General features: G+C 34.1%; 4 protein-coding genes across 6 annotated transcripts in view; 1 reads left to right on the top strand and 3 right to left on the bottom strand.

Annotated features, from left to right (window-relative positions):
* The first annotated feature begins 4,829 nt into the window (after positions 1-4,829).
* On the top strand, positions 4,830-5,561 carry LOC127810267 (basic leucine zipper 43-like). Its single transcript, XM_052349645.1, has one exon. It carries the CDS (start codon positions 4,909-4,911, stop codon positions 5,440-5,442), a length of 534 nt encoding a protein of 177 aa, XP_052205605.1. The 5' UTR covers positions 4,830-4,908; the 3' UTR covers positions 5,443-5,561.
* A 6,808-nt stretch (positions 5,562-12,369) lies between these two features.
* On the bottom strand, positions 12,370-12,770 carry LOC127810269 (protein GLUTAMINE DUMPER 4-like). Its single transcript, XM_052349648.1, has one exon. It carries the CDS (start codon positions 12,739-12,741, stop codon positions 12,415-12,417), a length of 327 nt encoding a protein of 108 aa, XP_052205608.1. The 5' UTR covers positions 12,742-12,770; the 3' UTR covers positions 12,370-12,414.
* Positions 12,771-18,196: 5,426 nt separating this feature from the next.
* Positions 18,197-22,292, bottom strand: part of LOC127810264 (S-adenosylmethionine decarboxylase proenzyme-like) — a 32,937-nt gene continuing 28,841 nt past the window's right edge. Inside the window, exons 3-4 of one of the 2 annotated variants that reach the window (XR_008025397.1) lie at positions 18,404-18,472; positions 18,221-18,300 (exon numbers count right to left, since the gene is read on the bottom strand). The gene's annotated coding sequence lies outside the window, so the exon portion shown is untranslated. Of the gene's footprint in view, positions 18,301-18,403; positions 18,473-22,292 lie in introns of both variants that reach the window. The other variant, XR_008025398.1, reaches the window with a different exon arrangement.
* LOC127810263 (S-adenosylmethionine decarboxylase proenzyme-like) overlaps positions 19,435-22,292 on the bottom strand; it is a 31,688-nt gene continuing 28,830 nt past the window's right edge. The window contains exons 1-2 of one of the 2 annotated variants that reach the window (XM_052349641.1): positions 21,448-21,595; positions 19,977-21,185 (exon numbers count right to left, since the gene is read on the bottom strand). In XM_052349641.1, the coding sequence (XP_052205601.1) occupies positions 19,977-21,053 (1,077 nt within the window). In that variant the 5' untranslated portion in view covers positions 21,054-21,185; positions 21,448-21,595. Of the gene's footprint in view, positions 21,186-21,447; positions 21,596-22,292 lie in introns of those variants that run through there. The other variant, XM_052349642.1, reaches the window with a different exon arrangement.

Raw genomic sequence — 22,292 nt, 5'->3', positions numbered from 1 at the left:
GCAAACCACTATTGAGATGACCACCCTTGCACAGTCCTCAATGCTCATGTCCTCAATTATGTATGGAGAAGTATTAATGCAAACCACTCTTAATTCTAAACAAGTTCATTCATCGATGATACTTTTACTATATTAGCACGTTAAACCCTATCAAAAGACTTGACTATTGCCGCGTCATGTCGTGTGAAATGATAGTTGGATCACAAAATAATGAGTATAATTTTTTATTTTTATAGGATTTTTTATAATTTAAAACTTAACGAAAGAATAAATAAGGTTTAAGAAACTTGAACTCAATACCTCATACTAAAATTCCATCGGTTCAAATTTAGCATTTTAAACCTTTGTTATTTACTTCTTTTTTCCAAATAGTTCGTATTAAATCAAGTTACTTCCTGCCTTAAGTATCTGAATTTATCATTTGTAGATATTTCCCCCAAGAAATAACTTTTGATAGTGCATGCGGCACCCACGCCTTTGTATGGTGATTGAGACAGGTATATTTTTCTTGTGTTTGCTTATAAAAGGAAGGGGGGTGGTGGTGGTGGTGGTGAGTTAAATCGGGTCGGGTAGCCCGCCCTCCGTGACTGACCAAAAGGCCGTTGCTTTAGGGCAGTGTCTCACCGTTTATTTTATTTGGGCAATTCCCCTGGCCCTTCTCGTTTTCCCTAAACGTCCCATCCGTTCATTTTGGATCCTCTTCTGTCTCAGGGTTTAGGAAACTGGTAAAGGCCAAAGGGCATAGCAGTGGGAAATGAATAAAAGATTTGAAGAAATAAAGATATGGGCATGATTGGTGAGGAAAGATAAGATATGCATACCAGGGTAGCTAGCTAGGGAGCCTCAGGTGGCTGACATGAATTCAATCATTGCTTTCACATCTGTTCATCATAAACATCATTTGTTATATATATATATATGTGTGTGTGTGTGACAATAAAAGAATGGAAAATGAACTAGTAGTAACAGTAAATAGAATTTATTGTTCGTAGAGCTTATAAGCATGTATGAACTTGATTTGTTTTAGCCCTTAAAATATACTACAGGATGTAGTTTAAGTGGTGTTTAAATATTTAATGTGGATATGACTTATGATTGCGTTTATATTATTAGGGATTATTATATTCCTGCTGTTATGATAATTCACAGATATAACAATACTACTGATAGTGTTTCATGGATGGGCTTTCCACTGTTGATATTCACAAAACTAATCCCATTGTTAAAGATAATCAACAAATGGCTAGACTCATATTTTTCTTTCTAAAATTTATATAAAAAATTTATTACCCCTTGAATTTCAAATCTAACATATTGAATATTTAACATTTATAATTTATAGCTATTAACTATTTAATTGTTTAGTCATCATTAAATGTATAATAAAAGTGTCATTAAGTATGTAAAAACAAAGTAGCAAAACATCATACTCGGCAATTCTTAAATTACAAATTCACCGATAGATAGATTGTGGGTTGCCGATTAGAATAAAGAGAACCAGAAAAGGTGGATCGATCACGACTTGTGAATTGTCGATTAAAGCAAGAAGGACGGGAAAGGGTGAATGGGTTCGTCAGAGAAGGGGAATGGTAGGTTGGTTGAGACTCGTGAGTCGTCGATCGGAGTAAAGAGGAAAAGTAGGGATCGGTCAACGAGAGATGAGAGCAAAGACGACGGTTAAAGGCAGAAAGAAATATCAGTTTAATCAATTTTTCTTCTATTCTTTTTTTTTTTTTTTTCCAATTCATCTCACATGTAACTCACTCATTATTTTAAATCAAGTTAAATAGTTAATAAGTGTAAATTATAAATGTTAAGGATTTATTATGTCAAATTTGAAGTTCAAGGGAGTGATAGGCTTTTATGTAAAATTTACGAGAGAAAATATGAGTTGCCATTAAAAAATACTCAAATATCACAATTAAGCTACCCTCAAATATAAAAGCAAGAAATATAGCTATTTTCTTATGTACAAAACCTTTTTAGCATTTTGTGCCTATGATATATTCTTGTTTCTTCTTAAGCCACCATTGCCTACTCAACATGAGGCAATAACTTTTCTCTCTCCTAAGTGCAATCAACTCACTCTAATTCAGAAAAAAACAAAAAACAAAAGAAAGAGAAAACAATAACTTCTCTTCATCAGGTCACCAAGTTTTATGTAATTTGTTCACAAATATGTGAGATTCAATCCCTAATTCAGCCTCAAATGCTCCATTTGTCAAGACAGAACAACTAAAATGTGAAGATATTAACCTAAATTTGGGTTTGCTGGATCGGATGAAGTCACAACTGAACTAATGTATGGCCATTTGATCTTCTAGAAACTCAAATTCTGAAGAGAAAATAGGGGAAATTATGCAACACTCCCTGATAGAATGAATGTTCACAATCAAAGAGCCTAATATTTGGAGAAAGATTTAAAGAATATGCCCCAAAAACTGCTTGTAGTTTTGATGAATCAAGAAGAGAATATCATGAGGAAATTTGCAAGACAGAAAAACATGATTTTCTCGATCTCACTTAGGGTTTAGTAAAAACATTTAATGTTTATTTAGATCAATCAGTGGGCGCCACATCACCCGAATTTTAAAAATTCCCCAAGTAGTACTGTAGTTGGGTTCCTGCACTGCACAATAAGAGGAAGCACTAGGAACTGTGAGTTAAATGTGGGCATATATATGTATATATGCATGGTAAATGTCAAGTTACTAAGTAGAAATATCTAAACTTTAAAGGAAGGATGGGATCGATACAATGTTAAATTGGTGTACCGCCGGGTGACGTGAAAGCAACGTATGCTCCCCAGTATACTGGGCAAGGCAAGATGATGAATACATGTATGAACCACATTAATCAAAAACTTCATACCATCCATTCCATTCTCATGAGGGAAAATGAAAAGAAAAAGACTTTTAATAGAAAAGGGAAAAAGGAAAAAAAAGGAGGAAAACAGGGCAATTTGAAGACAAGAAATGAAAGAGAGGTCCACATCTGTCTTATGATGTTGTTGACCAATTAGTCCACTCAGCCAGACCCAACATGGAGAGTTGGGAGGGGCATTTACCTCCATAGGATTCTAGATCCAAATGCATATTGCAAAGTGGTGGCAGACTGCATTTCAAAGTAAATTCATGTCTCTTCCCTCCCCCATTCTGACCACCCCTCCCTCACTCCACTAGATTTTTGTTTACTTGTGAGGTTGGGATTAAAAGCAAATCTTTCTGCCTACAGTGTGCTAGTTTATAAAAATTTAATTTAATAACCATTACATTACAACTAGGGATCTAAAATAACACTTCCTGGGGATGTGGAGGAGCGCACACACACACACACACATAATAGTATATTACGGCTGTTGTATCCATATGGAGTCAGTCATCAGCAGACTTTTTAATTTGGTTTGGTATCCATCTTATCTTATAAAAGATTCCTGCTCTTAGCTAAACCAACAAAACTTTCTTTAAACTTAAGTAAGCACAAGAAGCAGAAGCTAAAGATTTTCAATATCATGAAGCTCTCAATTCGCAGGCCATCCTTTTTACTAAGATCAGCGCATGCCGCGGAAGAGATAGAGATATCATCGTAGAGGCAAGTGGGAATAAGAAACTAAAAGACATTTTAGACCACAAATGGGTAGCCATCCCTGTGGGTGCCCATTATCAAATTCAATTCAAGGATAAGAAGCAACTTTGGACTAACCTCTCTATATCTTATTGGCATTTGATACAGGCAGTGTTTAGGACTAGTTAACGCTACGCAGTTTCAGTTTTCCTCATCCTTCTGGTGATGGATGGATGGATCCATTAAAGTTTGTTCAATGAGAGAGTTTGTTTTGGTCTTGCAATCCAATGGAAGACCAGCAGAAGAGTTCCATTGATTATATGGAATTCAGAATGAATCTTGATTAAGTGGAAACATTATCTGGTAGAACATCACATCGCAGTTGTTGCCCAACACCGCCCAAGGTTTTACCCACTTGAAATCACATTGGAAGATGATGTTGTCATTCTTCCCAATTAAACAATGTTGCAAAAAATAGACATAATTCTCTTGATCTACTGTTCTTTGGTACCCTTCCCCACTATTATGATGTGGCACAGTGGAACCTGTAGTTACCACAAGAAGGGACTTCGTTTACCTAATAATCAAATTATTTAGAAGCAAGTAAATTTTATTTTATTCTGTGATGGGTCTCATCAAAGTGGTTGGTGAGTCATCAAATTGCTCATAATCTTTTCCACTTATAGAAAAAGGGCTCTGGTGCCACAAGACGGATCTCTCCAATTTCAATACGTCACTAATTCTGTTAGCTCACAACTTTGAGGGTAAAAATTATTTTAGACTGGCTTGGCTTGGTTTGGGATTAGGACCAATGTTAAGATTGACTTCTCGAACCACATTTCAGTCACTTGCTCACTTCCTCCAAAGTTTCCTACATCTGAATTATTGTATTCTCCACCATACTAACCATCCTTCTCTCTCATACCCGGTCTCACAATGATTATCCACAAGACAACTCAATTTCCATATATGTATGACCCTGCATGCATAATAGATAATGTACCCATGTATATGCATATAAAACCAACCATATATTGATCATCCATGGCATGAACTATCCTATAAATGAATGGATGTATGCATGTTTCCTGAATGCATAGATGTCAGGCTACTTATACAGGCAATGGTTCTTCACCATAATCCAATGATCTCATCTTTAAAGAAAACAAGTCCACCCTGAACAGCAAGAGGTGGGGCCATTTCAACCTTTCCCATCCTATAAAACACCTCTTCCCTCAACCTTCCCTCCACCAAAAAAGAAGTACCATTCCTTCTACTTGGATCTCCACCATTGCGTTCAATCCCAGGCCCTGTCTCGGTGTGCACACCTAAAAGTTTGAAACCATGCAGCCCAGTGAGGTTGCAGAACTCCATTATCTGGTTTCTTCGTGTCAAAATCTATATACACCTTATCCTGATTTGAACCAGAACAACACAACCGCATTTCAGCTTAGCAGATCCTTTAATCCTCTATATAATCTTCACATCACTCCTCAAGTTCAGGAATTCAACCCACAGCCAACATGTTTTAGCAGTAACTCAACTTCAGACGAAGCAGATGACCAACAGCTAAGTCTCATCAACGAGAGGAAGCAGCGGAGAATGATATCTAACAGAGAGTCCGCACGCCGATCTCGTATGCGCAAGCAGAAGCACCTGGATGAGCTCTGGTCACAAGTTATGTGGCTGCGAAACGAGAATCACCAACTCATAGATAAGCTAAACCATGTTTCAGAATCCCATGACAGGGTCCTCCAGGAGAATGCTCAGCTCAAAGAAGAAGCATCAGAACTTCGTCAGATGCTCACTGACATGCAGCTGAACAGTCCCTACCCTACTTTGGGAGATTTCGATGATATTAACTGCAACACAGCTTAAGGCCACAATATTGTTTATCCAATTTTCCTTTCCTAAGTCCATCACTATTTTCCATGTTTTAAGCTGTGGGAGATTGAGAGAGGCAAAATGCAATGATGCCATCTGTGTGTTTTGTCTTATTCTTGCTTGACTATGAATCGCATATCTAAATTAGGAATACAGGGCTCTCTACGTTCCATAAATAAGTTTCCTTCATCAACCACATAAACCTTTGCTGGAATCCCAAATTTATAAAAGAGTAACATTCAGAAGTAACCTATCTGATTGGGATATACTCTGATTCATTCCTTATTGAGTCTACTAGAAGTCCAATTGAGTCTACTAGAAGTCCATGTTCTTTGACTAAGGAAACTTCCTCTGCAGAGAATAACAAAAAAGTAACGTAAAACAAGAAAAATATCTTTAAGAAGCGGCTCAAATAGGATCCTAAGAATTGAACTAAAACGACAAGAGAGCAATGGCATGTTTTATGTGAGAATTGAACAGGGGGATAGATGAGTGAATGGTGATGCATGGACTTGTAGGGTCATTATACAAAACTTCAAAGAAGAAACAGATGTTATAACTTCATCCACTAAGATCCTAAGTACTTATGGCCTTCCAGGAGAGCTTGGCTTGATATGCTCAGAAATATGGCATAGCCCACTTTTATTGTTCTAGCAAACTCACTGAGTTGGCAATTACTCACGCTATTAATATTGGGAGGATAGTTTGTCCAAGTACAAATATAGGATAAAGCAAAATCACCTGAAGTGGCTCTTGTGACAAAACTTTACAATGATTAGAGTTCCTGCAGCATACAAAAATATGCACATTGTCCATGTATGCATATTTTTCATGAACTGACAATAGATGATTGGTCATTCAACATCTCTTAGAAGTGCATGCTCTAATCTTAACCAAAAACATCCAATCGTTTTTTTTTTTTAATTACAGAATCCTTAACCTATGAGATATTATGTTATCCAAAATCAAAATGGTGATATCCAAGAGACCCGCCAATGAAGATCCAGACATGAAGCTATGGCATGTAGAACTAACTTCTTGCAGAGCATACCAAATTTTACTATCAACGATAGAAACTACAAAAATCTATATGAAAACCTATGAAGTTTATCCTTTCAGAGAAGTACCAGAACCTAATATAGTATTTACTCATAGGAGGAGAATAAGAAGTCATTTTGCCTTCCTGTTTTTGTATGGTATAAATCTAGAGGCAGAAACCAAAAGGAGAGCATGAATAAAAAAATAGATAGGGATTGTTTTTGCTAACTGTAATGCAGTAGCTAGCCCAAGCTAAGCACTGGAAATTATTAAGAAAAATAAAATAAACAATATTCTTAAGCATTAAATGAAGTAAATAGATAAACAAATATACTCACACTTTTTTCATTCCTTAAATCTTTTTATATACCCATATAATGTTCCATATTCTGAATCCAGTAGGAACTACTTCCTTGGAATGATCTCTTAGTTAAACAGTTTTGTCTCAGACACCAACTGGTTGTAGCATCAATCACAGAAGTCCATTAGTAATTAGTACACATCTAAACTTCCATTTCTTTTTCTCCAGAATAACTCCATGATAAGGTGCAGATTGTGTCTCCTGAATGGAGTTTCTTACATCTTTAAGCTTATACTGCATTTTGGCTTTGTATCTAAGATATATGCTATAACACCACAAGTTTAGAAGTCTTAAACTTAGATGTGTTAGCGTTCACTTCATTTTAAATGCAGAAATAAAATAAATTAGTTTTTAGCTTATCTATTTTAATTACCTATATTTACCATATATATATATTATAAAATTCTACAGAAATTTCGACAGAATCTCCCCTGTAAATTGGACTTAACCAACCTGTAGAGGGGCACCGCATCCACAACACAACTAAAGACACCTAATCACACTCGTCCAACACCTCAACTACCACCAAATAATTCAAGTTTCAACCATCTATGCTGTCTCATGTTCAACTCTTCTGTGTGAAGAAGTACTTGAGGCTCTTATGATCAATGTAAATCTCACACCTGACCCTGTAAAGGTAGTGCCTCCAAATTTTTAATGCAAAGACAACAACTGCCAACTCGAGATCATGAGTTGGGTAGTTCTTCTCATACTCCTTCAGTTGCCTAGAGGTGTAGGCAACCACCTTGCCATGTTGCATAAGAACACAACGGAGCCCTTTCTTAGAAGCGTCATTGTAGATAACAAACCCCTCATTACCTTGTGGAATTGTTAAGATAAGCGCAGTTGTCAACCGTTTCTTTAACTCCTCAAAGCTTCGTTCACAATCCGGACTCGACTGAAATTTTGTATTCTTTCTGGTCAACTGAGTCAAAGGTGAGGCAATTTTAGGTGATTAGGTGTCTTTAGTTGTGTTGTGGATGCGGTGTCTCTCTACAGGTTGGCTAAGTCCAATTTACAGGGGAGACTGCCGAAATTTCTGTAGAATTTTATAATATATATATATATATATATGGTGGTAAATATAGATAATAAAAAGAGATAAGCTGAAAACGAATTTATTTTATTTCCGCATTTAAAGTGAAGTGAATGCTAACACATCTAGGTTTAGGACTTCTAAACTTGGGGTGTTACATCTGCAATACTGCATGCTTTGTTCTAACAATGCGTAAGATGTTATGCCAATATATACTTAGCATCACATAGGATACCAGTCTATCAATAAGGAACAAAACCTTGCACTTTTTGTTTTATAATTGTGTTGAAATTGCCATACCAGGCAATGAGAAATAGTAATTACATCAATCAGACTACTAATAATCAGAAGCAATAACAGCATGTGAAAGCACAATAACTAAAATTCTAATATGTATACAGCACTCCTATTAGTTCAACTGTGGCATGAAGAACTGAGTCATTCTGGGATATGGTGATCAAGACAAAATAAAAGAAAATAATTTTTTGGTGAACAACAAGAAGGTAAGCAAGAATCCAATCACACATACAGGCATAAGACCTTCATTGTAGTTTGAGCTTCTCTAAAGAAGTAGTACTTGCGAGGGCATGTGTTGTTTAGCAGAGAGTATTGTGATCTGTAACATGTGAAGGGGATAATCGCTCGGATAATTGGCCTTTTGCCTAGGAATACGAAGGATAAATTCTTTAAACTTATGTTAATGAGCCAAGAATTGTAGATAAATTTTGCAGAATCACAGTTCAATTAGGGATGTGCACCAGGGTGTAGTGACTAGAGATTCTATATCATAAATTGAAGTCAGGGAGTTAGTTAATAAGAAGCAAACAATTCTTGCTGATAAGCCAACTCAGTTCTATTCTTATGTGAACTGAACAGAAGTAGCATACGGATGCCATGATGATGCATACTTTTTGTGAAAAAGATAGAACATAGCACTTACATGGATGATTGGGGAGAAATCAAATTTATTTTCTAGATGTGCATCCTCATTTTTATTTCTTATTTTGTTAAGCTCCTCTTGCTATGTTTCAACAATTCCCATTTCACATCAGGATAACAGTTTCAAAAGGGTTCTTGACTTGCACCGAGGAGGAGTGCAACATAGGGACAACCCATCAAGTGACAACTATGAATTTCTAGCAGAAGATAAAGCTTGCAATGAGATAAAAGCAATCAGTACAGTAAAAAAAAAAAAAAAAAAACAACGATAGTACGGGATAGAACTCAGTTTTCTTTTAGATTTACAGTCTAAAAATGCAGCAATTAGGTTTAGCAACAGAATGCATTACAATTAAGTTTCGCAACATCTTAGGCTTTCAAAAATTGATACAAATCGAAGATACTTATCTGCAAACCAAGCCTCAGCAGATAATTAAGTTTGTTTCACGGCAATAGATTACATACATGTACATTATATGCAATTACATGATTTTGTGCTAGTTCTATGACCTCGCATCAAAATCAGTAGACAGTTGGGACTCGGCATAGGAGATGAAATACGGCAAAATCACGAAGCCATTGTGTGAATTGACAAGTTGAACTACGAGGTTTTCATGAAAAATCAAATTTGTCGATCCGGAATTTCCTCGTTTGGATAGCTTTCCAGCGGATTCTAAGCAGCCAAACAGAAGGGAAACCATAGCTAGGAATCATTTTCAAGTAAGCTATTTGAAAATGCTTAGTAGTACCTTTTGAAATTGGAGTTTTTGGAGGGGAAAGAAACCATTTCGCGATTACGGTTTCTATTCAACGCTCGACAAACTGTTTTCGCCATAATCAGATTGAGCTGAGTTTGGAAGTGCAAAACGAAACAAACAAACAAAAATTGAAAATTCTATGAGCTTTCATGTTGTAATGTATGCTGTTTAGGAGCGTTTTAGAGTTGATCACGATTGGATTCATAATATAGTATAGTTGGGTTCACTTCGGATTCTTTACAATTTTAAGGTTGTCTTAACTAATCTTTAAACTCAAGCTTCTCTTAAATGGACTCTTCTTCTTGCAAAAAATAAAAGCCAAGTCAAATTTCTTATTAGATTCTAGTAATCTCAACTCTGAAATGGGCTAATAATATAATAATAAATGTTATATATAGATTTTGAAATATTTAGGATGATTATTTTTGCACAATCGTCGAACAAAATAAATCGCAAGTGTGAAATATTAGGAAAAGTAAATACGGTGCTCGTACTCTCGATTATGTTAGGAAAAGTAAATCGGAAATGTGAGGTTTTAACTCACTGCATAAGACGAGAATCAAACTCATGACCCACCAAATTAATACTGACATATTACTTGTTCGATCGCTCAATATATGTCCTAATATATGTAAATATTTTTTTTTACCTAATATATGTAAATACTTCTTTTTATAAAGGTGGACTGAAAGATCAAGATGAGACAACTAGCTATAGGTGTAGGCTTGGCCCAGGCTCGCCTTAGGACTTGTTTGGGTTGTGGACTAAGGTGACCAACCCTTGTGATCTTCCTTTTAACTTAGGTTTCAATCTTAAAGTGTTTCTAAGGTTTTTTTTTTTTTATGTTATTTAAAATTCATTTTGTGTTATACGAATTACTTATTGATCTCTATATTTCTTCGTCATGTCACCCTAATCATTCACCTCCTTCCTTACTAATTGATCTCCATATCTATTCTTTTACATGATTTTGGACATATTTTATTGATATTTGAAGTTTAAAACTAATTTTATATTTAATAGAAATGAACTCATTTTTCATTTTTCTCTAATTTTCTGTTGAAATTGAAACAAGAAAACAGAGATAAAATATTAATTAATAATATTTTTCATAATTTACCAATACGTACAGTACACACGTGTGTGTATATATACACACATATATCCACAAGAAAATGATGCACATAATAATGCCGTGTTCGTTTGAATCATATTCATATGTGATCACTAAACCCCCAACTCCAAGAAGCTTCTCAGTTCTCACCGTCCCAACATAGTTACAGCCAAACGCGGCGTCAACGTTATTTCAATTCAACCATTTTAGTGCGTATCCGAGCCGCCGCATCCACCAACCCAATGCCATCGCTCTGCAAACTGTTTTCCAAATGGCTGTTTTCTTGTCCACACCAACCAACACTTACTTTGTTAGCTCTCACATTTGTGTCATTTAAATTTTATATTATATTAATATATATATATATATAAAATATCGATATAAAATATCATTATAAATGTCAAACTCGAGCCTATTTCTCCAGAGTGGTAGTTCTTTATTATTGGAGCTATTTTTAATAAAAATTCAAATAAAATTTTTAAAAGACAAAAATGACCTTAATGATGGGAAAATCTCTTTTAAGTGTCTTACCGTCGATTCAATATTTTTAAAAACTTTTCATTTCTGAAATATCAAAAATTGTCAACAAGTGTTTTCGAGATATTTTTACAATTTTAAAAATGTTTTAAATTATTTCACAATATTAAAAAATATTAAAAATACGTTTTCGATTTAAAAAAACACATTTCCTTAAAGATGGAATTTTTTTCGTTTTTAAATCAATTTTTTTATTTTTTTTTCTAGAATTAGTTTTCATTGTTTAAGTGCATTATAAAATTTATGTTTACATTGGAATTGAATAATTATTTTTTTACAATTTTTTATATTAAAAATTATATTTACAAAAAAATCTCCTATAATATTTTTATTTATGTATTTTCTTGTATTTCTATTTCTTACTTCTTTAAGAAATATCCTTTTATTTGTTTTTTTCGTTTATACACAATTAATAAGGTGGACTTTGATTTGACACGTCTGCCACTAGTTGACGATGACGTGGAATTGGAAATCAAATATCAAATTATTTTTCTTCTTTTTTTTTTTTTTTTTTATCAAATAACAATGATATATTTTTATGACAAGATCTCATTATTAGAGATATCAAATTGGGTTAGGCATTTGAACGCTATTTGAGTTTGGGGCACCCCATGGCTCACTCAACGTGGGACGGCCCCAAAAATGGGTTGGCATATAATCTCTCTTAATTACACCTCTATCCGTGACATGACACGTGGCAGAAGGAGAGAGAGGGGCGGGGAATATGGCCTGCCTATTCCCACGAGCAATTTCTCCACTCAAGCAATTGATTCCAACTTCTCCTTAAAACTTTCTCCCCCCATCTAAGGATCAAATTAACTTTCTTTCCACACTCTCTATTCAAATTAGTCAGCTCTCATATTTTTATATAAAATGCCCATTATTAATATTTTATATTGTTGCAATAATTCTAATATATTAGATATTTATTTATAAATTTATCACTTATATATATATATATAAAGATTTATATAAATATATAGTCTGATCAGAATATGAGTAAAAATAAATAAAATTTTAATTATAAATATGTCTTGATGTCAGTTAAATTTAAATTTTAAATTCATTTTGTTTATATTCTTCAATATACAATACAAATTTTCTATTAATCTAATACAAACGAAGCCTAACCCAGAAGTGGGATGAAAGAATTATTGTGGTAAAATATCAGAACATCAAAAGCCTAAACAGGAGAAGAGCTGGGCTTCGCCAGGTACGTCGGATTCTCGTCTCCGGCCATGATCACGACGATCTTCGGCTCTGTTTCCGGCAGCCGTTCCTGCGGGGCTTCGCAGGCTGGTTTCTGTCGTCGGCAGCCGGCCCTGCCGCTGCCTCTGCCGGACGAATTTGACGGAGGGGACTTCTTGTAGGAGCAAGCCAGAACTAGCAATGCAAAAGAAATGAGTACCAGCACCAGAGCCAGCCCGCCAAAGAGGTAAGGCATGGGTGTTGAGCTCCAATGGGGAAGTTCGCCGTCTGCGGCCTTGGTAGTGGTGGCGGGTGGCCTCATTTTTGGGTGCCTCTTCCTCTCTCTCTCTCTCTCTCTCTCTCGGGTGGTTGGCTGTCTATGGGCATTTATAGAAGAGAAATGCACTTCAACAGTGTAAAGTTGTAGTCATGTGAAGTTACAAAAATACCCTTTCTTATATCTTGAGCCTTTCTAATTTTCATACCATTTATGCCGAGAAAGAGAGAGAGAGGAGCGCAATTGAGATCTCGAGTAACGGGGGGTATTTTGGTAAATTACATTACAACAAAGATGCATGGGCGTCGACGCAAGCAACCGAACCGGGAAAGAAGAATTTGGAGTGTGACTTTAATCGGATAGTGGCCTTTTGCTTATCCAAGCAGAGGGACCCACTAAACGTGCCCTTTGGACAACGTATTGTGATAATCTTCCCGTTTTACCCCCTGTCCGGGCCCACAATTATGTGTGACCCAATAGACCCGTCGCCTTCGAGACATTTTCATTTCATTAGATGTGATAGTGTCACCCTGGTCCGTTTGATTAGCATTTTTTTTTCATGAAAAATAATTATTTTTTACTCAAATTTTAGTTTTTAAGGTGTTTGGTTGGTGAAATTTTTTATAAAAAATATTTAAATTATGATCACGTGATTCTCTTTTTTTCACTTTTGCTAAAATTAATTTTTTCATGGAAAGTAAATTTCATTTTCCTTAAAAATGAAAATATCCACCCACGAGATGGTCTTTTATTTCCACCATCACCCATCATCGGAAACTTGTAGCGACGACAAAGGTGTGAGCAAGCGGTGACTAGAGAATGGCACTGACTGTGATATTAGTGATGGTAGTGGTAGCGATGATTTGCAGAGCGACCATCAACAACGACGAAGCTGTGGGTGATGACTGGAGAATGGCAACGATTGTGGCTGAACGACGACGACGACTATGGCTGGGCGGCAATTTGCAGTGGCTAGGTGTATGTATATTTGTTTATGTATATTTGATTTATTTTTTGAATATTTTGTGCATATATATTTAATTTATTTTTTGAATATACATATATTTGATTATTTTATGTAATTAATTATTAATTTATATATTTGATTATTGATTATCTGTATGTGTTTGTGATTATTTTCATAAAAAATAATGACAATCAAACATAAAAAATTGAAAATGTACAACAATTTCTAGGTAAAAAATTAATCTAATCAAACACCTTCAATTAATATTTTTCCTATAATTTAATTCTAAACAATTCAATTACTTAGAAAATATTTTTTTTTCGTGCAAATTTTATACTTATAATTAAACGCACTCTTAATTTCGAGACATTTCTAGTATTTATTCCGACTTGAGCTTGAACTATACTTGTAACTCTAATGCTCAAACTAATCATTGAATTCAAGAATGATGCAGTAATAATGTAATTAATGCTTAATTTATGAAGTATTTGACTCTTTAAAAAAGTATATCTTTATATAGACTCCTAATAGAGTTGAAAAGGATTAGGATTAGATCACGTAAATGATCAAATATTGTTCGTGGAGTGAAATTTTTCGACTAACAATGTAATGTGGGTTTGGGCCCGAGCCAATTTCCTTGGGTAGAGCTTTTTACCCTCAAAAGATATTATGCTTGCCCTTGAGTCCAAGATCTTATGCTTAGCTTAATTTAGACTTTGATTATGTCTCTTTTAATTGATGAATACTTTGGATATTTCTCCAATTTGTCACTTTTATGCAAAGGCTTAATAAAAAAAAAAAATCAAAATTTCCAACTGATTTACCATTATTCTTTTGTTAGGGTTTTTTTATTTTAGTTTTTATTTATTTTTTAATTAATGAAAATAAGAAAAAATCATTGAATGCATCTTTTCATTCTAAAAGTTGTTCTAAAATTTTTTACTTTTCTTAATCAAAAATTAAAACCAACAAAAATGTGTTTTCGCATTTTTTATTTTATCGTAATTTTTTTCACTTCTCTACCCTCCCACCTTACCTTTAACAATCTTAGTCGGTGACTTAATTTCTAAAAGTGTTGTCAAACTCGTGTCGATCCCATTTGATGGAGTCACCAACGGCTCTTAGATTTTTTTTGAGAGTTGACGAAAGTCCAATAATTATGGAGATAGAAGAGAGAAAAAAATAGAAAATAAAAAATAAATTGAAAGCAACCCAACGAACATGGAAGAAAATATAAAATTGGAACCCTTGTGACAAAGCCACTTAATTTGCGACAATTGTTTGCTAATTGCTAGATAAGAAGGCCGGGGGCCTAAGAAAATGACAAGTTTCTAACTTCACAAGTGGCTATTTAATGTAATTCATCGGCCAATCCAATTGAGTTCTCCCATTATGCGACACTTTTGTCTCTTTGTACTCAGGGATAAAAATGACTTTTTAGAAAGGAAGATAGCGTTAAGAAAGTGTTTAGAGACTTGTCTAAGCAAATTAGTTTCACAATAAGCACATTAATTAGTTTGTGAAGTATTTTTTAAGATATTGTCTGTGAAAATAAGTAAGATAATTTATTTGTAAAATTTAAAATAATTTATTTAAATTAAAAAAATAAATTTATTTTAAAAATTTAAAATAAGAAGTCACATAAGTTCTTTTCAGATAAATTTAACAAACATAGTAAAAAGTACTTTTGTCCAAAATACTTTCTATATCCCACTTTTCTCTATTTATATATTGATTAACAAATACTATCTAAAAAAATAAAAGTTATTTTCCTGATTAAGGTAATATTTATTAAAATAAGTAAGATAAAATTATATTAAGATAAGATTAGAATACTTTTCGAATTAAGATATGGAATGATCAAAATAAGTCTAAAAAGTATTCCAAATTTTTTATTAAATTTTTTAGAATGCACTAGAGAACACACGTGTCATTTTTCCTTATCTGTAAGAACCAAGATAAATTTATCTAGAGGGGGAGAGATAAATTTATTTGAAAAAACTAAGATAAATAGTCACGTGACTTCTTTTGTAAAAGAAATTAGATAAATTTAATAAATACAATATAAACATTTTTATCTAGAATACTTTTCATATCTCACTTTTATTAATTTATATATTAGTTAACAAGCACTACCTAAATATATAGTTTCTAAATATGTTTATGATGATATTGGGATCGATTATCAAAATTTGTCTTGATATGAGCACTTACAAGAAAAGCGAGGTTAATTTCTCCTAATATAGCTTATGATACTCAAGTTAGTAAAAGATATAAACAAGTTCATTGTGAGCACTTATGAGTGAAATTATTTACTTGTATAAGACATTTGGTATAGAAGAAATTTTTAAATTTATGGAATTCATGATTCTGAAAAATACTTTTAGAAATCTTTAATTTTTAGGATTTATACAATTCTATATTAGATTAGTTTTAAACATTCTTAGGAATGTTGGGTATCTTTTTTTGAAAAATTTACATTCTTATTCTTGGAAATTCATGTTATTTTTTCAAAATTACCCTTATTTAATTTTTTGTTTAAAAATTATAAATTCCTTCTAGTATATAAAATATGAATCATGCTAGATAAACAATTATTTTGTATATCTTGGGCTAGATAAGGGAGTATTATTACCAAAATACCCTGCGCTAGGGGTGTTCATGGTGCGGTTTGGCCAGTCTGAACCATTTTCAGCAAGGCAAACCGCTAGTGCGATTTTCTGATCAAACCAAACCGCGGTTTGATTTTGGTGCGGTTTACCGCGGTTTGAAAATAACTATTAACAACATATAATATAGTATAAAAATATTGGAAAGAATAATTGTATATTATTATAAACTATTATAATCTGTTGGCAATTATAATAGTTATATATTATTATAAACTTGTTATATATTATTATAAAATTTTTATAATAATAAGAGTTGTAGGGGTGATTTTTATAATTATATATTTTTTTTATATTTTCTTGAGCGGTTTGGTTTTAAACCAAACCGCCAACCATACAAACCGCCAACCATGCGATTTGTATAACCACCAAACCGTTTTGGACCGCAAAAAAAAAAAAAAAAAAATCGACCGATTCGATTTGGTTTGGTCGGTTTCTGCGATGCACCGATTTTTTTAAACACCGCTACCCTGCGCCTCACATGCGTCTCATGAGAGATTTTTTTGTCATTGGTACACCTTTATATAGCCCAAAGTATACACAAAGGTGTACCAATAGCATTTTTTATAAAATATTGGAACCACAATCTTTTAGCAAGTCAAAAAACGTCATTTTTTTTTTATATTATGTATATATGTGTGTATATATATACACATTTTATATATTTATATGAATATATATATATATATGTTTGTAAGAATGAAGTTATAGTAAAAATAATCGTAAAAAGACTATGGGATTATAAGATGGTAGGAAATATTTTAGTCTTTTTATTGGTTAATTTTTTTTCAAGTGCATGGAAATCCAAGATTTTCCGAACCCATTATCGAAATCTTTTGTGAGAAAATTGATTAAAAATAAATTATGAAAATATTATTTTTCAAATTTTTTAAAAAAAAAATTATACTAAACATGAAAGTATAGATTCCCAATCTAATATTTATAGAAATTTAAAAACTTCTCTTATACTAAACATCCATGTGGAGATTTTGACTCTTTTATAGGCAATGTGAGCCGAGATACTTGAAATCATTTCTAAAATTTCCAGCCTCGATTATCTTGGAAAGAATTTATCAGCCTGAATTAAGGTAACAATGAATCTTTTGGATTTATGCTTAGATTTTTTGTGATTCAAACATGAGAATTGAATTTTATTAACTTATCTTTTAAGGTGTGTTTGTTAATCAAGATATGAGATGGAAAAGTCAACATATGAGATCCATCACAGACTTCTATAATTTCCAATATATTTGTTAAGTTTATCTGATTATTCTTGAAAAAAATCATTAATGACCTCTTATCTTGATTTTTCAAAATATTTATCTCTCTCCTCTCCCTCAATATAAGCATATCTTGATCCCTACATATAAGAAAAAAATGACTTTTGTGTCCTCTAATGTATTCCAAAGAATTTAACAAACAATTTGATAAAATTTTTGTAATGTTTCATAATTTTATCTTGATTATTTCATATCTTGATTCGAAAACCATTCCGACTTTATTTTGATACTCCCTTACCTTATTCATTTTAACAAACACTATCTAAGCAAGAGACACACAATAATAAGAAAACGTGGCATGCTATGATTTGTTGTTTTCAAGAATAGTTTAGTAACTTCATCCTTTCGGGTGCTTTTTTGGGTCAATTTTCTTTAATGAGAATGAAAAAACAGAAGCCAGAAACATCACATATTAGGTTTACTAAGATCAAATCTCCCAGGATAGAGAGAGCTCTAAAGAAACCAATTAATTAAACAACTAGCTGAGCTCCCAATGAGGAGAAAAATAAAAATAAATAAAGAAAAGAGTAATGGGTTGGTGGGTGGGAAGGGATAGACTGATCAATGGATCCATCATATCTCTCTCTCTCTCTCTCTCTCTCTGAAGCCTTCATCAATTGTTAGTGTTTGTGGCATTCTTAACTGCTTCAGTGGCCTCCTGTGCTTTAGCCTTCACTTGCTGCCCAGCCTACACACCATTACAGTTATATTTATATCATTATCAAAATTGGGGGTAAAAATAATAAATTTATTAAGTGACGTTTGTTTTTGACAGAGTAAGACAGACCGACCTCCTGAATGCTGTCCTGGCAAGCCTGGGCAGCACCGGCAGCCTTGTCAGCCAACCGACTGCCCTTCTCCTGAACATAAACAATAACATAAATATTGTTAGTGTAGTTAGTCACCGCAAAATTCATATTTTCATCTTTATATTTTTTTATATAATTATTCAAATTTTCATTATTTTGATTAGACGTCTGAATCTGATTTTTTAGATAATTTAATTTTTATATTTTATTTTTTGTGTGTAATAATTTAAAATTTTCGTTGTTTCAATTATGTCATTAAATCTGTATTTTGAGTCAATTTAACTTCTATATTTTCATGTATTAAAAATAAAAAATAAACTGAGATGATAAAGTATACGTCATATTCTATTCACACCAAAGTATAGCGATTAAATTGATTCAAAAATACAAATTTAGAGACGTAATCAAAACAATGAGAGAATCAGATTGTCACACGAAAAAAAAATTAGAATATATGGATTAAATTAATTCAAAAATGAAATTTTAGAGATATAATTGAAATAACAAAAAATTCTACTAACTACGTGAAGAAATTATGAAAGTACTAAGACAGAAATATAAATTTACCTTCTATATTTTCTAACATTGTTAAATCACACATTTATATAAGTGTGATATAAAACATTGACAAATGCATTAGCTCACCTCGGCTTGCCCCTTGGCCTGGCCAGCTTGGTAACTCATGCTCTGAGAATTGTCCATCTCTCACTCTCTCTTATATATATGAATATTTGTTGACAACTAGTGTTCTATATCAATGTGGGTATTGAATATTGGACCTCTAAGAGAGCTGAGAGTTGCCCTATTTATATACATTGGTATGAGAGCAAGTAATCCGTTGCTTATCATGAGGTGTGGATCATCGTTGCATTTGCTGAAATTTAGGTAATTGTTACTTCGAATAGGAAGGAGGTTTACTTTGATGATCCACATTTTTCTCCATCCTAATTACTCCCCTTTTTATAGCAACCAAGACTGAAGAGTTCTCCATGCTTATATTTATATATATATATATATATATTTTTTTTTGTGTCCATAGAAAAATGAAATTATTAGGAGACTAATAATTTTGTACCACGAGTCCCTAAAGGGCCTTGAATGAGCCCATTTTTTTAGCTTAAGACCTGCCCTCTTTTTGGCTTAATTCCACGAAATAGGTAGGCCCAATTACCAAGGCCCACCCCTTTTATCTTTTCCTTCTCAGTTAGGCTTGATAATTAACAGAACAGAACAGAACATAAATTACATAATGCAATATGAAGTCTCATCTCAACTCAACCATCACAAGCTAAGCTACAAAACCACACTGAAACTAATCCAACTAATAAGTTTCATATGAATCAACAATGACAAAAATCCCTTTAACAAAGTGCTTATGAATTGACTCTTAACAAGAACAATAATCAAACTAAGTTGCTTATGAATTAGCATGAGAGCAATAATCCAACTACCAACTACCAACTACCAACTGCCAAGTTTAACAACCACTGCAGAAACTCATGAGAAAGTAGAACCAAATCGAGAGCTGTGGCTTGTGTTACCTTTGGCCGCCTTTCTAATCCTCTTCCTCTTGTCCATTCTCACTCCAAGAGCAGTTCAGTATTGACCTGGGAGATCCACAACTGGCAGCCCTCTTGTACCTGTGATAACCAACCGATCTAACCCTGTTGATGGCTTGATACCTCCTTTCTCTGCACCAATATCCTGCCATGTCCAGGCTGCCGTCAAAGCCAAGTTCATCGGCGACTGCATCAGCATGTAAAGCGATAGAGAACTCGCAGGGCTCGAAGCAAGCCAACACCCTCTCCAGAACCTGGCTCAAGTTCACCAACCCAAAATCGTATCCCACTGCTTCAAAGCTCGCGTAACTGAATCCATCTTCTGGCGTGACATGAATTGTTGAAATTGCGCTCCCTTCAACAGCGTTCATGGAGTAGCCACAAGGATCAAACTTGAAGTCACTTATCTCAGAATCTGGAAGAATCATCCTAATGCCAGAGGCATCGGTCATTGCAGCAGCAGAATTCGATCGATTCTTGTAAAATACTGATGCCTTGCTCTTGTCCAAACCAGTCATGGACATCTCTAAAGTGTAAAGTGGGTTCAAGTAAGTAGTTGATTCACCAGATGAAGCATAGTAAACGTGCCAATTTTGTTCTCCATCACTACCCATCACATAGGCCTTGCTACCTGAACCAAGCTTGCCAAAGTAACCATCAAGGATTGCTACTTCTTCAGAGAAGGCGCGATGAGGGAATGGCTGAGCCCCAGGAAACGTAAAGCTTCCACGAGTATACCTCACACAGCTCACAGAGAGGGAGACAGTATCAGCTAATTTCAGGATACATGGGACTGAAAGAAGCAACTTTGTAGTCCCACAAGTTTTGATGATTATTTTGTGGGTGTAAACAAAGAGGCTAGATTCAGAAAGGACGTAAGAGTCCACTTCATCATTGGACAATGAACAGACAATGGTGCATTCGGCTGGTTTTAAAATTTCATCCAAGTTGGCTTTGGACAAAGACCGCAAGCCCTTGCTTGTTGGGTCAGAGACGATCCCATGCTCTAGGAATGATATCTCAAGTCTCTTCTCAAATCCTTCAAATCCGATAGCTGAAACCGGCGAGGTCATCTGGCCTTGGGAGGAAATGCTAATTCGTAAATGAGAGTGAAGCAACGAAGACTGGAAGAGCGCAGAGAGCAGAAGACAAACAAAAGGGGGCAGAAACAGGAACAAAAAAACTCAGGATGGCTTCCGTGCGCACTGCAAAAGCATCATAGACGTTATGTTAGGTGTAGGTGTAGCCTTGTAGGTGTCATTTTACATCAGAACAATAAAGCACAAATTTGCATAAAGATAGCATCCATTCTGTGATGAGTTGTGTAGCATGGATGACAGGATTTATTCACAAGTGCTCAAAGACAGGTCTAATCAAATCAATTCAAACAAGAGTAAATCATGTTTATGGATTAGATGATCAAATCCATTGCTACACATTTTAGTCTAGAGCAAGAGATGAACTCACATTGGAATAAGCAGCAGATCTGAACCTCTTGATTCCACCGCGGGGTCGAACGTACTCAATGCTGTAACCTAGGGGAGCTTCGCAAAACGAAGACTTACTACTACTAGACTTCTTCTTACCACTTTTAGACTCCATTAAAAGATTCAGCTTCCCTACACAAGCCATCAGAAGAAAAATCAGAACATCTGAAAAGGGTCAATGGGCTCAATTCAAAAGATTGAATAAAAGAACTAGCAGATGTGACTTCTAGAACAATTGTGGAAAAGCATAAGAACAGAACAACTACATATCCTACTGGTACTAGTAGACAAATGTGCAAGGGAATTTATGGGGGTTAAAATCACAAGAACATAAAAATATAATTATCCTATTATGCTCCTGAATGCAACTAACTTCTTTTGTTCTTTGATCAAACATGAAGGTTGATCACAGGGCATTTTGCAGCATAACAAATTAGTCAAAAAATCTATAAGACATATAAAGAAAAGAACAAAAGCTCAACCAACAACTTAGCAAAAATAAGAACAAGAAGAAGAAATTATGCAACTCAACAAGCATTTATGACTCGAATCAATGAAGCAAATCATGTAAAAAAAAACCTAAATGAAATTATTGTTAAAACTAAAACTTGTAAAGAAAGAAGTTAGTATTAACATCAAACGGCCTCCTGCGAACCATGGCAGCCTTGCCCTAAACCAATGGAAATCAAGATTCCAACTTTTTATCATCTTCTTCCAAATAAATGAATTATCAGCAAGAAGATAAAACAAACCCTATACAATAAACCGCGAAAAACTCACAGAAAGAATCAAACGACAAAAGCAGATGCACGCATACACTGGAAA

This window comes from Diospyros lotus, chromosome 9, assembly GCF_014633365.1.
Source record: "Diospyros lotus cultivar Yz01 chromosome 9, ASM1463336v1, whole genome shotgun sequence".
In the NCBI taxonomy this organism is placed as follows: Eukaryota; Viridiplantae; Streptophyta; class Magnoliopsida; order Ericales; family Ebenaceae; genus Diospyros; species Diospyros lotus.
The sequence above is the reverse complement of the archived record's forward strand: the minus strand, read 5'-3'. Positions and strand labels throughout refer to the sequence as shown.

Excerpts from the sequence above, each read along its gene's own strand:
- LOC127810267 (XM_052349645.1), top strand. The coding sequence starts at position 4,909 with ATGCAGCCCAGTGAGGTTGCAGAACTCCATTATCTGGTTTCTTCGTGT.
- LOC127810269 (XM_052349648.1), bottom strand. The coding sequence starts at position 12,741 with ATGAGGCCACCCGCCACCACTACCAAGGCCGCAGACGGCGAACTTCCC.